The sequence below is a fragment of the Scardinius erythrophthalmus genome (assembly GCF_964197995.2).
Source record: "Scardinius erythrophthalmus genome assembly, chromosome: 16".
NCBI classification, from domain to species: domain Eukaryota; kingdom Metazoa; phylum Chordata; class Actinopteri; order Cypriniformes; family Leuciscidae; genus Scardinius; species Scardinius erythrophthalmus.
The window spans coordinates 13,775,655-13,791,685 of record NC_138236.1 but is presented as its reverse complement, the minus strand read 5'-3'; the positions used below and the strand labels follow the sequence as shown (position 1 = coordinate 13,791,685).

The window sequence follows — 16,031 nt, the reverse complement described above, 5'->3', positions numbered from 1 at the left end:
TGGGTCAAAGGTTATATTTACGGAAAAAGGCCGTCATCTTCACAAAAATTGATTTATCCTGGGGTCTTAACTTTACAGTCCATGCATGTTCTTAGCACAATTTTTATTTTTTTCATTTGTAACAATTGGACCAGTTTGAATAGGAAAATAGAATTTTAGAATAGAAACATCTATTTGTTTTATAACTGTTAAAGGAATCTATTACTGTAAGTCAGTTGAGGGAGTAATAATGATGGAATTTTATTGATTACTCAGATTTTTTGTCAACATACAAAATAACATTGATAAAATGTATATAGTTATGTGCCCTAGTCCTATGGGATTTGTTTTATAGCTATACTACTAATAATAATACATTATAATTTCATCCACCACTTGTTTGATGGAAATAATTGTAATTATAAAATTAGAATATGTTATTTCTACCCCCTCCACCATTTCTCATTGGATCTATTTAATAACATAATTTGGAAGTTGAGTTAAAATAGATATCTTTAATATTAATTCATTCGTTTTACCCATGCAGATACTTGCATAATGTTTTCTTTGTGAAACCTTGAAGCAATCCCTCGCTTATTTTGGTTTTACCAATTTACTTAAAATCTTTATAGAGGTCATTTTATTATTATATTATTTTATATTATTATTAATATTAATTATATAATGTTTGTTACTGTATAAATGACTATTCAATTATGATTTTATTACAAATTTGATTTAGTTTCCGTAAAATTAAACTATAAAATTAATTCTGTTATCGTCTGTTAACAAATGTGATTAAAATATGTTCCGTTTTTAGTCTTATTCTATATTCTATATAATACACACACACACACACACATATATATATGTATATATATATATATATATATATATATATATATATATATATATATATATATATATATATATATATCTTCTTTATTTTGCATTTTCTTTTTTATATCTGTGATTTAACTTTAGATGTGCACAACGTGTATGTGAAAAGTAACGGAAATATTAACTGTAAGTATCTGTATATTTACAATAAAATGAATGCAAAATATGTCTCTCTCATCAACAATCAAAATAGAAACAATGTATGTAGCAAAAACGCGTTTCAGCACTGAATATAGTACTGGAGAGAGTATCGAGCAAAAGAGTGTGTTATCGCCTAGATATGGGCTGGCCAGACGGATTGTATTCCTGATTGTACGTTTATCACGTCAATCATCCGCTTTTCTCCGCCCACCGCTTCGATAGACTTCCTGAAAACGCTCGTGCCTCCCCTACAGCTCAGGAAAGCTGGAAAACTCGCCATGAAGGGGGAACAGAAAAAAACAGGTAAGTCCGGTATTTATTTCGCTTTGTCGTTTATTACTATTATTAAAGTCATTATACCCCGAAAGACACATACAAGTTTCTAGGACACCTCATTTGATGAAGAAATTAAACAGAAACAGATTCGTTTTTCAGGTTGATGTCTCTGAGCTCCGCGTCGGCTTGGCTATTTAAAATGACAATAACAACATGTTTTCTGAGTACATTGTTCTTATCGATAAAACAGTGTTTTATCTTTTCCAGCTTTAAGGTTATAACTGCTTCCGTTAAGCACGAACAAGTCCACTCATACCAATGTCATGATATAGCTGCTACTAGTTCCCTGTGTTGGCCTGTCATCAGCTAACTATGTTGATATGCGAGTTTGTCTCTGAGTTGCTAAGAAACTGCAGTTGCACTTATTAATTTCCTTGCCATTAGTTTATTTGATGTTTTGAACTCACGTTTTGCTTGCAATTCATTTGATAGTCCTTTAAGAAAGCATACAAGCTTGATTTTTCATCCACTTATGATCATGCATCATAATTCCCAAATCTCATATGAGCACCCTTTTATATTTAAATCCCTAATTTAATACAAGTTCACTCAGTTGTTAAAATCCCCCTTGCAACACTTTTAAATGAATGTATGACTGTGACAGCTGACTGGCCACCTGCCTCATTCAAGAGACACTTTGTTTTCAGGTGGCTATTATATTTGTATGTGTCAAACAGAGCTTTGTATCTTTTACCTTTGCTAAGCATTAATTGTAGGCCTGTGAATTTATCGAATTCACAACTGGTCGCCTAAAGAATGACCTACACTGTGTAAATGTCATCCTTTTTTTCTTTTATGATCTTTGAGGTTTTTAGCTGACTAATTATAAGTCAAAGGACTTGAAATAGCTTTGGTGTATCTGAATGAAGAATATTATCATATCATTGATGCAGTAAAAAGTCTTGGTGATAAAAGGGACAAAGTGTGCAATCATGCGTGTGAAGCCCAGACAATCAACAGTACTCTTTTGGCTCTTGAAAGGTGAAGCTTTAGAGAGGAATGCACTTTTGGTCTTCTGTGGGTCTTGCTTTCCTGACAGTGTCTCTGCCCAACTTTGCAAGGACACAAGGGGGCGAAGTGGACATCACAGGGTTGTTGTTCTTTTTTCTTTTTTTTTTAACAGTTATGGAAATCTGCCAGGCATTGATTTCACATGAGTCTTAACAAGCAGGACCGGAAGAAAATTAAAGTGCGTGATTGCTGTGATAAGAGTCACATATTTCTGCGTTGAGCATTACTTGCTGACTTCCAAAACAAAGTCTGCAGATGTTGAACTACAGTCAAAACATCCTTCACAGCCGTCCGTCTCGTCCCAGATGTTTATAGACTATGTGTCGATATATTGGGCCTCTCAACTGCAGCCGTTTCCTGTCTGCCATAATCTTGTACCATGAGATCTTAATCTGTTGAATATGTCGTCAGTTTGCATTTCAGACATTCCTGTTCTCCATTGAGTTGAAATTGCGATTAGATTTCAACTCATCAACCTTCCTGGTGTTGCGTTTCAGGCACAATCACGAAATTTACATATGTGGTGTCATCCAAGATTGATGCGGGACATGTGTGTAATTCCACCCCAGACTGTTTTCTTTCTCTCTCTCTCTGCTTGGGTCAAAATGACACAGCTCTGCGTATTTGTGTTACCTAACAGTGGCAAACCACAGTCCTGGACTTTTTGAATTATGAACTTTGTATTTAGACTAAATCCATCTGTTCACATTTCTCCATACTAACGGTTGCCACACTCTTTCTGTTGAGAAACATAATTGTATTGTTCAGCATGTTCCTTTTTGCTGATATCAGACCTTTGAAGATATTGCAGTATGAGTTATCTGATTACTTAAGTCTGGTAAGGTGAGGTGCAGGTCAAGGGTCAAATTAACAACACATTCCATTAAAAGGGCAGTAAAGATGATCTTGATGATCTTGAGTTCTGATACATGAGATACACCAAAGTTTGGGGGGGGGGGGGGTGTGTGTGTGTTTTTTTTTTTAAGAAATTAATACTTTTATTCAGCAAGGACATATTAAACTGATCAAAGTGACAGAAATATATTGTAACAATGTAAAAGTATTTACTGTTTCAAATAAATGCTATTCTTTTAACTTTCTATTTGTCGAAGAATTCTGGGGGGGAAATGTATCGTGATTTCCACAAAAATATTAAGTAGCTCAAATGTTTTCAACTGTGATAATAATTAGAGGTTTCTTGAGCACCAGCTCAGAATTTCTGGTAGATCATGTGGAGTAATGGCTGCTGAAAATTCAGCTTTGCCTTCACAGGAACAATAAAAATGTAAAATATATTAGAATAGAAAACAGTTGTTGTAAAATTGTAATGATATGATCAAAAATATTATATCTCACCAAGTCCAAACATTTGAACTTTTTGGTAGTATCTTGTATAACAGAAGGTCCTAAACTTCTGTTCAGAATAATATAGGCTATTACTTGAGCTATATTGCTTTGTAAGATGTAGAATATTGCGTTTAATCTTCGAAAATGTAATCTCTCTTTCTTTCTTTCTTTCTTTTTTCTCTCTCAGGGCACCTATAACAGTGGATAAAGAGGATGACTATGACTTGAAACCCTGTTCCAGCACTCCACCTCTTTCTTTATTCTGGGTTTTATTTATTTCTCTTTTTGAGGACTATCCTGCAAGAAATGAATTCAGTGTTCATGGATATCAAATCCTGGATTTTCTGGCATTTTTTTATCGGGTGAGCTAGAATACATGTTTTTCCAGCACTACTACAATCTCTGATGCTGTTTTGGACCAAAACCAAACCAGTAGTTCATCTGTATCACTTCCTCAACCTTGTTGTTTCTGGATAGGAACTGTATTATTAGTTGTCCACCTCGATAAGGTTTCATTTGGTTCTTCTCAAACACTATCTTCGTCCAGCCCGTTACCTCTGCTCTTTGTCCTTGTTTGTCACTGAACATTTTCGTAGCATTTATAGGGTTATTATAACCTTTATGTGTGCTTATTTTTAGTCATCTGTAAGTTCTCTGACCCTAAACAATGCATTGTTAATTGAAATTGTGCTTCCAATTTTATTTAAACAACTTGTAAGAAAGTATCTTGTTAGTAACTTAAGAAATGTCGTTTAATGATTATTTATGTAGACGCACACACGATTCCGTTTAATCTTGACAAACGACTTATGCATTTTCTCATATTTTGCCAGTGAAGTCAGACACATTTGAGAAAAGCAAATAATCTGTCTTAATTGTGCATCTTTGTTTTTTGTTGAGATACTAAACTGGAAATCTCTTTTGTGTATTGTGTTTTGATCAAGTGATAGTTAGAGGATTTAGCATTGTTTCCAGGCAAAATGCACTGATGGGAAAGATTTAACACTATCAGGGATAGAAAAGCCTGCTGAAGTTTCTTTTTGTTTTGAATAGACACCTGTTGAAGCACTTTCATCATTCATAACTTGTGTAACATTAAGTTTATGCAAAAGCCCATGGACTGGGCTTAAAAAAGCTGAGTCGTTTGAAAATATCTCTAAACGTCTAGTGCGTCCGTCCAGAAAGTCATCTCACTACAACACAGAAGAAAGACCTCTGCATGAGGCACTCAAGCTGTATAGTCCAAACATACTTTTGAGGCCAGACATTGAACATGCGCTCCCCAGGCCCCGAAAGCCCGTCCATGACCGAGGAGGCCCTGTTGCATGGACAGTTCAGCGGTTGGAGTAGCGGAGGGGGAAGTGGAAGTAACAGCAACAGCAACCCCAACAGTCCTGGAGGCATATCTTTACCTTCCAGCCCCGCCTCCACCAACTATGCCCTGACCCTCACACCAACTCACGTCCACGTCCAGCGGTTGTCTCCACGTGCGGGGAAGCAGTCCAGGCTGCTCCTGCCACTGGCAGAGCTGACCGGATGCAGCTGCCCACGATCGCCTGCCCCTCCTTTGCTGGTGCTCTACTGGTACCCTCCGGGTAAACGTCGGAAGGGCGTCTCCAGACACAGACAGGTGAGGGCGTACTTGGCAGAGAGCAGAGCTGAGGCGGAAAAATGGAACGCTGCTATACAGAGCCTGCTAAGGGGGATGGATGTCAGCTCCACTACAGGTGGGTGTCAGGGTTTGATCATTCACAGATGCTTTGTTTTCAGGTAGTTACGTGTGTCTGTGCTTATGTTTGTGGGAAAGCCTATCAGATTGAAAAATGCTTTCAGATGCTGCTAAAAAATATATACATTACAATTCGTTTTGCCTTGCCATCTACCTGAAATAAATTTAAGTTGAAGAACTATAACTAAAAAGTAAATTGAAGATAACTTGAAATATTTTAAGGACAACATTACTACAACTTAAACTTAAAATTCAATTGAAAACTGAAGATATAAATAATAGGAAAATAATGGATGCTGGATGCTGCTAATTTTTCATGACGCCTGAGTCAGTGCTGTTGCATTAATGTTGTTAATTAGTAGGCTATGTCTTGTAAATAGGATGCCACTTTGATTACTTGTATATTGAGCTAAATTTATGTGAGAATGAATCATGTCTGCATTTGTGTATGAATTTTAACTGTCCCTTCCCTTTTTTCCTTTGTTTTTTCACTCATAATGTGTACCACATGCTGTCATTGACGGTCAGAGAATGGGTGGGTCTGTGGCAGGGAAAATACAGCCTTAGTGCAGTAGTGCAGATCATTCGGTAGCAATGCACCAGGCTTTATTGACTTAAAACAGATGCTGCGTGTTGTCGCTGTGTCCCTGTTTTTAACTGCTGTGCTGTAGTTAGTTGTCAGTGATAGTCGTTGCAGTTCAGTAAATCATTAAAACACCTTTATATGATAAAAAATAAATATATTTTGGCTTGTAATTTGTGTTAGAAATTCAGATTGGCAGGTCTAGTGGTGTGAAAATGTAAGTGCAACTGGGATAGTTGACCCAAAAATTTAAATTCTGTCATTTACTCACCCTTAAGTTTTTCCAAACCTGTATGAATTTCTTTCTTCCACTGAACACAAAAGAAGATATTTTAAAGATTTTCTGTAACCTGACAGTTGACGGTAGCCATTGACTTCCATAGTATTTTTTTTCCTACTATGGAAGTTAATGGCTACCGTCAACTGTATGGTTACCAACAATCTTCGAAATATCTTCTTTTGTGTTCAGCAGAAGAAAGAAATTCATACAGGTTTGGAAAATTTTATGGGGGAGTAAATCATGACAATTTTTTCTGTGAACTATCCATTTAAAACTGGGTATTTTGTTTTGAATATAAGGACATTTAATCATTTCAGTTATACTGATTGGTTAAACTATAATTAAAGCAAAACTGAAACACAACATTTCACAATCAGCTGTTTAAATCAAGAGAAACAAATTTTACATTTTTGGGAAAAGTTAACATCAAGGAATTGACAGGAAAGTCTTGCCTCTGTTTAATTTCAAAATGCATGAATCAGTCGTCTGAAGAAAAGAAAAAAGCATCACTTTGCCCCACATGATGGGAAGGTTTGAAGGAAGAAGCCTTCAATCTTAAAAAACAAACATAACATCTAGGTTAAGATCAGGACTATTATGCACTGTGCTCTGGATAGATGAGACCTATCCCAAATTCTCAAATCCCAGAACATAATGAAATGTTCTCAGAGACCACACAGTTTAAACATTAATGTAAGAATTGATTCTGTTTTTGGAAAATTTTAAAAAATACTGTAAAAAAAATACTGTAAAAAATAGAATTGAAATGATCCATTAAGAATTTTATCAGAATTTTTGAAATGATGGTCAGATATGTGTTTACTTATTTTTCACATCCACTAAAACATCATGATGTCTACTTTCAGATAGTTTTGGACTGGCTTAGTGTTAGTATTAATCCTTAGAATGAAGGTCTTATCCTCACTTGCTTGTTTTTGTTTGTGCAGAATTTTGCAAAAGCATGTTGCCCCGTCCCCGTCGACTGTTGCTGCTGGTGAACCCATTCAGTGGCCGGGGTCAGGCAATGCAATGGTGTCAAACGCACATACTTCCAATGATAAGAGAAGCCAACATCAGCTACAACCTCATACAGACAGGTAAGAACAACACGCACACATGCTGTGACTATAAATGGTTCAGAATAAAGAATCTGAATTATTGCATTGAACTGATGTGATGCATGTATTTTTGTTGTTGTGCAGAGCGTCAGAATCATGCACGTGAGCTAATCAGAGAGATCTCACTACAAGAATGGGACGGAATAATCATTGTATCTGGAGATGGACTGTTGCACGAGGTGGATATCATGTGGCTCTGTTACATTATATATTAACTTAGTTTAAATCCCAGATGGAATCTACTGACTTTTTGCAGGAAATTTGTTTGGTAATTTTTCTGGAAAGTCTGTGGAATCCTGTGTAATGGATTAAAGCATGGTAAAAGACATTAAATGGTTGAGAACAATACTCTATTGGTAGCTGAAAACATGCTAACATTTACCAAAATGTTAAATAAATGAAGGGGCCGGGGAGGTGTAGAACATTCTGAATGACATAAGCTTGATTTCTGTTGTAGCTGACTGATCTACCACAGGCTTTGTATGTAAAAATACGATTATTTACGTTTTAATCTGTTTCCCTTTTTCTGCAGGTGATAAATGGCCTTATGGAAAGGCCAGATTGGGAACAAGCAATAAAAACTCCAGTGGGAATTCTGCCTTGTGGCTCTGGAAATGCACTTTCTGGTTCCATAAACCACTACGCAGGGTACGAAATGTACTTAAGCTCACCTGGGACACATTGTGCGAAAATCTGTAGTTCTTCAGAGAGCCTCCCTTATTTTTTAAGGAACTGTTTGACCAAATATTTTAAATTTGTCATCTACTCACCCGCATTCCAAACACTTATGTAAAAAAAACAACAACAAAAACTACTTTCCTTTTACTAAGATGAGTTTCATACATTTTCTCAGTAGTTGTTTGCTTTGCTCTATGTGTAGGTGTATTGGTGGCAATGTACCTACTTTTACACTCTCAAAAAAAAATCTGTTGTGCTGTTTCACTTCCATATTTGAATAATTTTTTGAGCCATGTTTTTTTGTGTGTGTGTTCTAAATGTGATTGAATCTATTTTCTTGTTTGTCTCTCAGATATGACATGTGCCTTCGGGAGCCTCTACTCCTCAACTGCTGTTTTCTGCTGTGCCGGGGTGGGGTTAAACCGATGGACTTGGTCTCTGTTACAACCAGCCCATGTGCATCCACATCCAATCAGAATGGGCACCCATCTGCTCCCAAGAGGCTTTTCTCTTTCCTTTCTGTGGCCTGGGGTTTTGTGTCTGACGTGGATATAGAGAGTGAGCGCTACAGAGGGCTGGGCTCAGCACGGTTTACTCTGGGAACACTGGTGAGATTGGCTTCTCTGCGGTCCTATAAGGGTCGTCTTTCCTATTTGCCACCCGGTATGGTCAACCCCTTCCCCGATGCCATGCCTCAGCTGCCCCGAAGGCCGCTTTCACGCAGCATTACCGAAGGATTGGAGGGAGTTTGTCACGCGCCCATCCACCGCACCTGCTCTGACATGGGCCTGAGTGAACAAAGAAGTCTCCGTAAAGGAGATGGAGAAAGAGAGAGGGAACGAGAACTGGAGAGGCAGGAGAGAGAGAGGGAGAGGGAGAGGAGAAGAGAGAGGGCAAGAGGGGTTGGGGTAGTGAGAGCAAGCAGTCTCGCAGAAGACAGAGAGAGAGAGGTGGAAGCAGAAGAAAAGATGGAAGAGACGTCAGAGACCAGCTCTGAATCAGCCGAAAGGGAAGAGTGTGACAACATAGCCAGAAATAATGGGAATGGAAAAGAAGATAATAAATCAGGTGGGGATGATATAGATGGACAAGGAGTGATGAAAGCAAGAGATTTGGGTGACAGAGATGAGGTAAATGAGTGTGACGAGAGTTATCAGACAACGCCACCTGACATCCAACACACATTACGTAAAAACTCGCTTCCCTCTAGTCAGATTATTAATGCCTTCTTCAGCCAGCCAATTGGTGCTGACACTGACCAAGACATGGAGGTGGCAGCTTATGGGAAGGAAGACGAAGACATTAATGGCACCTACTTTCAGAGAGAGGCCTTTCCTCTGGACAAGTCTCGCGAGCGAGCCCTCACCATCTCTTCCTCTCCATTCCGCCAGTCTCCTTTCAAAGCTTTCAAAACTAAAACTATGGACCAGAACCAGAACCCCTCACGACCACGGCCCCTCTCCCTTCTCCAGCAATCACATTCAAACTCTCTCCCTCCAAAATTTCCATCCCTTTCTCTGTCCCTTTCGCCGACCCCTCCTTCGTCTCCATCTTGCGCCTCTCCCCACTCTTCTTATCTCGCACCGCGTCCCAACACTCCCAGCTCGTCTTCCCCATCGCCTTCTTTTCATTCACCGACCCCTTCATTCAACTTTGACCTTGCAGAGCCCGCAGGACCCTTGAAGAACTGTCATCACTTGACATCCATCAACTTGCCAGAGGATGATCTGCTACCTCCTCTGGACCAGCCTCTCCCTACACGTGACTGGGTCACTATTGAGGGCGATTTCGTCTTAGTGCTTGCCATCTACCAGTCCCACTTGGGAGCAGATCTTCTCGCTGCACCGCAGGCTCAATTTGATGATGGGTTGATCCATCTGACTTTTGTGCGGGCTGGTATTTCCCGGGCAACGCTGCTTAGACTGTTTCTAGCAATGGAGAGAGGAGCTCATATGTCTCTAAGCTCTCCCTACGTCAGTCATGTTTCTGCTCGGGCATTCCGCCTTCAGCCACTTTCACCTCGAGGAACCCTCACTGTAGATGGAGAGCTGGTGCCCTATGGGCCACTGCAGGCACAGGTAAGTGGAAGTATAGGGATGCACAATATGTCAGTACCACATTAGTTATCAGCTGATATTAAAGAGATAGTTGATATTTCATTGATTAACAATGTTAAAGAATGATAATTTAATGACACTAGCAAATCTCATAATCAATATATTATAAAGATTTAACAATGTTATGATGCCTAAATTCTCTTTAAGCATTTAAAATTATATATTTTGTTCTTCTTTTTATTTTTATTTTACTTTTCTGATTGCACATTCTTTTGTCCCAGGTTCATCCCTCCATAGCCCGCTTGATTGTTGGAGACTCTGGAATAAAGATTACAAGATTCTGACCTGTTTGGAACTAAACGGGCAAGGATTAGCGTGACGCTCTGGATTATATAACATTTTGCCATCCGCAAATTGGGGGAGAGAGAAACAGAAAGCCAGCAGTTGCAATCACGGCTTTTACTGGGATTAACTAAGGGATTGCTTATTCAAGCTGCATATGCAAGGAGTATTTTTGAATTTAACGAAGGGATGAGAACTTGCGGCCTATTGCATGACTGTAGGATTACACTTGAATTACCCTCACTGTAGTCAGAAAGAGAATGCAGCAATGTCTACATAAAAAGGAAATGGCAAAACTGAATGTGTCCAAATGGTGTATACATTTTAGTATGCATTTGTGCATAGATTCTCAATAGTGCTCTTGCCTTATTTCAGAGAGTGATAAAAATACACAGACAAACACTAAAAACAAAAGCTGTCTTTTAGGTTGCCACACCCACATTCAAATATGGCTCCACCCATTTTGCATAATAGGTACCCCTGGAATGCCTTATCCATCTCTGAACTTTATGGTCAACCCTCCCTAATTTACATAATTGCTTAGTTTCACACTTAATCTGAATCCTCATTTAGCAATTCAGTTCATTCTACATTGAACTAAGTCTCCGTCCAGCTCTGGAAACCGTTGTTTGATGAGACTGATCAGAAATCTTATCAGTTCTTGCATCTTGCATAAATTTTTGCAGGTATTTTTAGGACACAATCAGTGTGGATTGAACTGAACCTTTAAACATGGACTGTTATGATATATATTGCATTGCTAGACTGTGTAAAAAAAAAAAAAGCATGCAACAGTCATGGTTATGACGTTAATTGACTAGCTACATAGCGAACATAGAATGAAAGCTTGGAAAACTTTCAGTTCCATGTTATCGAAGCATATGCTATCATGTCTTCTAAGTTAAGACAAATTTGCATAGTGTTTGCTTACTTTTATTCAGAGAAATGAAGAAAGAACTGGAAGTTAGGGATCAACTGCCAATGCATCTTTTAAATCCTTTTCCTGAAGAATTCTTAGTGATCAGTAACTTGATAACATTTTAGTCTATTTCTCTCAAAACAATTTTTAACACTGAGTCACTAGAGCAAGAGGAACTGTTGAAAGTCCAGCTGTGGAGCTGATTACGATCGCAAAGGAGCCTTTCCAGTGCTTTTGAATTTTACCTAAATATTTATTGGAGAAATGGCCTATCTGCATTTCTTCTATCCTTTTCATTTTACAAAGGACCACAATTTGACAACTGCAACCTCTTTTTGCTCTCATTTCTGAATTTGCAATGATTAGTAAATAATATTTAACTCCAATTACTCGACTGGTATTTCCGAACGGCTGTTTAGTTCTTTCTAGTGCAATAATTTCAGCTTCTGTTGATCACGACTGTCCTCAGCTTTTAAGCATCGGCTGATTTGTAAATCTAGTTGTTTTGTTTGTGAGTCTGCGCTCTCAAAACGATTTTCAGCTCCAATCAAATGGCCAGTTATTTGTTTTTGTTATTCATTCCCTATATTTCCTTCCTTTTTGTTGTACCATGCTTTAGAGTGATCTAATAAATTTGGTATCAAGCTGCTGTTCACCTTGAAAATTGCAGTTTAAGATGTCTCTTCATTCTACAATGCTTGTATTAAGATTGTAATTACTATTAAAAGAATATTATATTAAACATGTATACATATTATTTACACTTCCTAGTTCTGTATGGTTTAAAAGTTTAGTTTCAGATAAAATTTAACTATGAAACCTTGCATGTTTGTTCTCCTGTCTTTTGCTCTTGCTTTATATAGAGGTATCTCTATGAACACTGAGGATAAATGTTTTCTTTCCGGTTTAATGTCCATTTAGGAATGTTTTTTCCTCTTCAATTAGCACATTCTCAAGGGTAGACGAGAACAAAAAGGAGCTTGAACTATGAAAAACGTGACAATTTTGCACAATCACTGTTGTAATTAATACAAAACTGATTCCGAGGTGGAAAACAATGCAAGTTCCCCTCAGACAAGATGAGTAAGGCACCAGTGGGCTGATAGCCCAGTGTTTCACTTCTCTCTGTCTCCTGCTGGTTATCAGGATTGCGTGAGTTGGTAAACAAGGAAGTCGTCATCTCTGACTCTTTTCCTCTCTTTCTTTCAGCTCTTCATCTTTCTATTCAGTCTACTAATCTCCACTACACGGTTCAGCGACAATCTTGTTTTGTTGTAGTGTCTCCGCCTTCCTATCAGCTTATTGAGCGGTTTATTTTCCCCATGTTTAGTACTACATTGCCCTTTTGCTCCTGTAGATTACAGCTAGTCAGCATTGCCCTCTCTCCCTCCACTCGCCTCTTCTCCTTTTCCCTTAGAAGCGATACATTGTTTTAGTGCTCTTTTGTCTTCATGAGTAAGGCTGTGGCCTACACCATGCTTTAACTGTTCATGTGCAATTGGAGGCCGTCTGGTTAATTTAGCCACTTCCCTGTTGCTTACTCTCCATTGTGACCACGTTTAATGATGTTTTTACCAACATTAAGCTATAAACGCCTGTTTCAGTATTAGTTTAAATAAAAACTTCATCCCCTGGTTTCACAGACAAGGCTTAAGCCTAGTCCCAGACTAAATGCATGTTTTAACTGAAAGCAATTTGCACTAACATGTCTTAAAGATCCCCTGTGGTGAAAATTAAGTTTTTAATGTTTTTGTTTTTTTTCTCTCGGTGATGTTTTACAGTTTTTCTCCATTGGTTTGGCTCATTTCTTGAAACAGAAATGACATTCTCAAAACAACATGGACAAACCTCCAAACCACTTGGCAATTGTTCACAACAGAATTGAATTTCTCATTCATTTCATCAAATTGCAAATGTCTAAGCACATCTTTGCAAATGATTACGTACAGGTAGCCTACATTTAGAACAATTTACAAGTGAATAGATCTTGTTGATCTAAACTGATTGTTGATTCTCAGTCTAATGGTTGTTCGCTCCACAACATGTCAGCGTCATTTCATTGTATAAGTCATCACATGCACAATAGTCTGTTCAATTGTCAAAATTAGTCAAGAACATAATACCATGAATACCATATATGTGTACCATTTTATATATATATATATAATATTATTGGCCACTAGGCCATGGTGGATGTCCCAGGCCAGCGAGGGGACAATATAACTATGAGTGCTGCCATATCTGAGAATGGTGTGGCCACTCACATCCCCAGACTTGGCCCATACAATACACAGAAGCTCCTCATCTTCTTGGACTGCCTTCATTTTGATTTGATCCCTGAAAATGAGAGAGGTCTCGTAGGGCCTCACCTACCACAATATGTCATTATATGGGACTTATATGTGAATTTCCACCGTGGCCCGCTCATCAGGGCCTGGTTCACGATTCATTCATTCAGGATGGTCATGGTGTTCCTACCACCTTACTCTCCTTTCCTCAATCCTATTGAGGAGTATTTCTCCGCTTGGAGGTGGAGATTGTATGAGCATCGGGCTCAAGATCAGAGGTCCCTGCTCCATGCAATGGACGCTGCGTGTGTGGATATTACAGGAGATCAGTGTAGGAGATGGTTGCGACATGCACGCCGTTTCTTCCCTCATTGCATCGCAAGGGAGAATATACGCTGTGATGTGGACGAGAATCTGTGGCCAGACAGACAGCAGCGTGTGGATGGCCAGGAGGGTGAGGATGAGGACAGCGACCAGTGAAGAACTGTTAGTTGTGAAACTCCAGCTTTATTTACAGCACTGTAGGCTGCATATCATTTTCATTGTTTTTTGTTTGTGTGTTTATATTTGAGTATATTATGCTGTATACATTTTCTTTTTACTCTGATGTATGGAAGTTACTTTATGTGTGTGAATGATAATGGTTACAATTTCCTTGGCAGTATGAGTGCAATGTGTGCTGTTAAACCTTGGAGGCTACTCTTACCCTAAAATCCTATTTCTTTTTTTCAGTTTTATACACAATTGTATTCTGTTAGCTAGACAAAAAACAGTACAGTAACCACTGTCAATGATGGGCTAAGACTGAAAGGTGGACATGAGGGATATTTCAATGGTCCTCTGCCATAGTGACAAAACATCTAAACATTTTGACTTGCAGTGCTTACACAATGCCAAAGGGACGAAGCATTTTGGGGGCACTGACTGTTTAAATGAGAAGGAAATTTAGTTTTGACACATGAGTGAACTGTTTTGGGAGAGGAATGAACTTTTGCAGGTGAACCATGGTGTTGTGCCGAACCATCCACGTTATTTTGGCAAAAGCACCAAGAGAGTTGAGAACGTCCGGTCTGTTTCAAGAAATGAGCCAAAGCAATTGAGAAGGATCTTTGCCATTTTCGTGGCACTGACTCTTTATATGGGAGAGGAATTTAGTTTTGAAGCATGAGTGAACAGTTTTGGGAGAGATATGAGCTTTTGCAAGTGAGCTATAGTGTTGTGCTGAACAGTAAGACTGTTTTGCCAAATGATCTTAGAGTTTTGAGAATGTAATTTCTGTTTCAAGAAATGAGCCAAACCAATGGAGAAAAACTGTAATATGCTTTAAGACAAACCATGTGCAAATTCATAAGTCAAAACCATTGCTGAGTATTTTCTCCTTCAAACTGCAGTGAATCAAAAACGTAATTTCTATCTTGAAACCAATCATGTCAATGTGCGGGCGGGCTATATGCTGTGAAGGGGAGTCTCAAGAGAAGCCAGCTATCCCGGTATATTTTTCTGTTGATATGAAAAATCGTGTTCATTTATATAGAGGGTGAATTGTATGTATATTACAATAACAGGTGGAGATTTGATCAACTTGAGTAAATAGAGCAGGCTTACACATATTTGATGTATCTACGCTGCAGCGTAGATATGATAATTAAAACCATGTCGATGTAAGATATGAACCAGCCAAGGAGTGTTCTCCATTACTATTGAATTTACATATAGGCCTACTACCTGGTTAGTAGGCCTATGTAAATTCAATAGTAGCCTAATGGAGAAAGCTCCCTGGGGGACACCTTGCTTCAGAGGGACGGCCAGAGATCTAAAATCCTGCATTGAAATGTAAAATGTTTTTTTTGTTGTTACTTTAGCTGCATGTGCTATCAGTCTTAAGTGCAATAATTAGAATAATATTTTTCCTAAAATAACTTCTTTTGAATAAAACCAGTCACCTTCGCCTGACCAACAGTTTGATAATTTAGGATAGGATAGGACAGTTATTAGGATAATTTTATTTGTCTTACCTGTGTTAATCTCCACTTTCTTCCCAGCAATGTGCTTTTCCATTCTTCACGTTTTCCTTGGCTGCATTCATCATTTGAAGTCGATGCATTATTTTAGAGCTCCTGCATTCAACCTTATTTTCTTCATGCATTAATAGCCTATAAATTGTAGCTTATATTAAAATATGATATTTGAATCAGTTATCATATTTTGATGTTTAAATTATAACGCTGAAAACAGTCTCGTGATTTGATTACTTTAATTAGTGATAGAAGTTACTAAGTAGCATGAAGTTATTATCTTAACATTAAAATACTAACATTTTTAA

The 16,031-nt window shown here is 38.2% G+C and overlaps 1 protein-coding gene across 2 annotated transcripts; it reads left to right on the top strand.

Moving 5' to 3' along the window:
- The first annotated feature begins 1,225 nt into the window (after positions 1-1,225).
- sphk2 (sphingosine kinase 2) lies at positions 1,226-12,244 on the top strand. Of its 2 annotated transcripts, XM_081389441.1 has the most exons (8): positions 1,226-1,323; positions 3,902-4,076; positions 5,001-5,441; positions 7,254-7,403; positions 7,509-7,603; positions 7,957-8,072; positions 8,455-10,180; positions 10,441-12,244. In XM_081389441.1, the coding sequence occupies exons 3-8, from the start codon at positions 5,018-5,020 to the stop codon at positions 10,501-10,503; spliced, it is 2,574 nt and encodes an 857-aa protein (XP_081245567.1). In that variant the 5' UTR covers positions 1,226-1,323; positions 3,902-4,076; positions 5,001-5,017; the 3' UTR covers positions 10,504-12,244. The 2 variants fall into 2 exon arrangements, with proteins under 2 accessions (XP_081245567.1, XP_081245566.1); XM_081389440.1 differs by having other exon boundaries at positions 1,258-1,323; positions 3,902-5,441.
- Positions 12,245-16,031: the final 3,787 nt, after the last annotated feature.

Excerpts from the sequence above, each read along its gene's own strand:
- sphk2 (XM_081389440.1), top strand. The coding sequence starts at position 4,988 with ATGCGCTCCCCAGGCCCCGAAAGCCCGTCCATGACCGAGGAGGCCCTG. Across the intron at positions 7,404-7,508 it reads CTACAACCTCATACAGACAG|AGCGTCAGAATCATGCACGT; the intron begins GTAAGAACAACA and ends GTTGTTGTGCAG. Across the intron at positions 8,073-8,454 it reads TCCATAAACCACTACGCAGG|ATATGACATGTGCCTTCGGG; the intron begins GTACGAAATGTA and ends TTTGTCTCTCAG.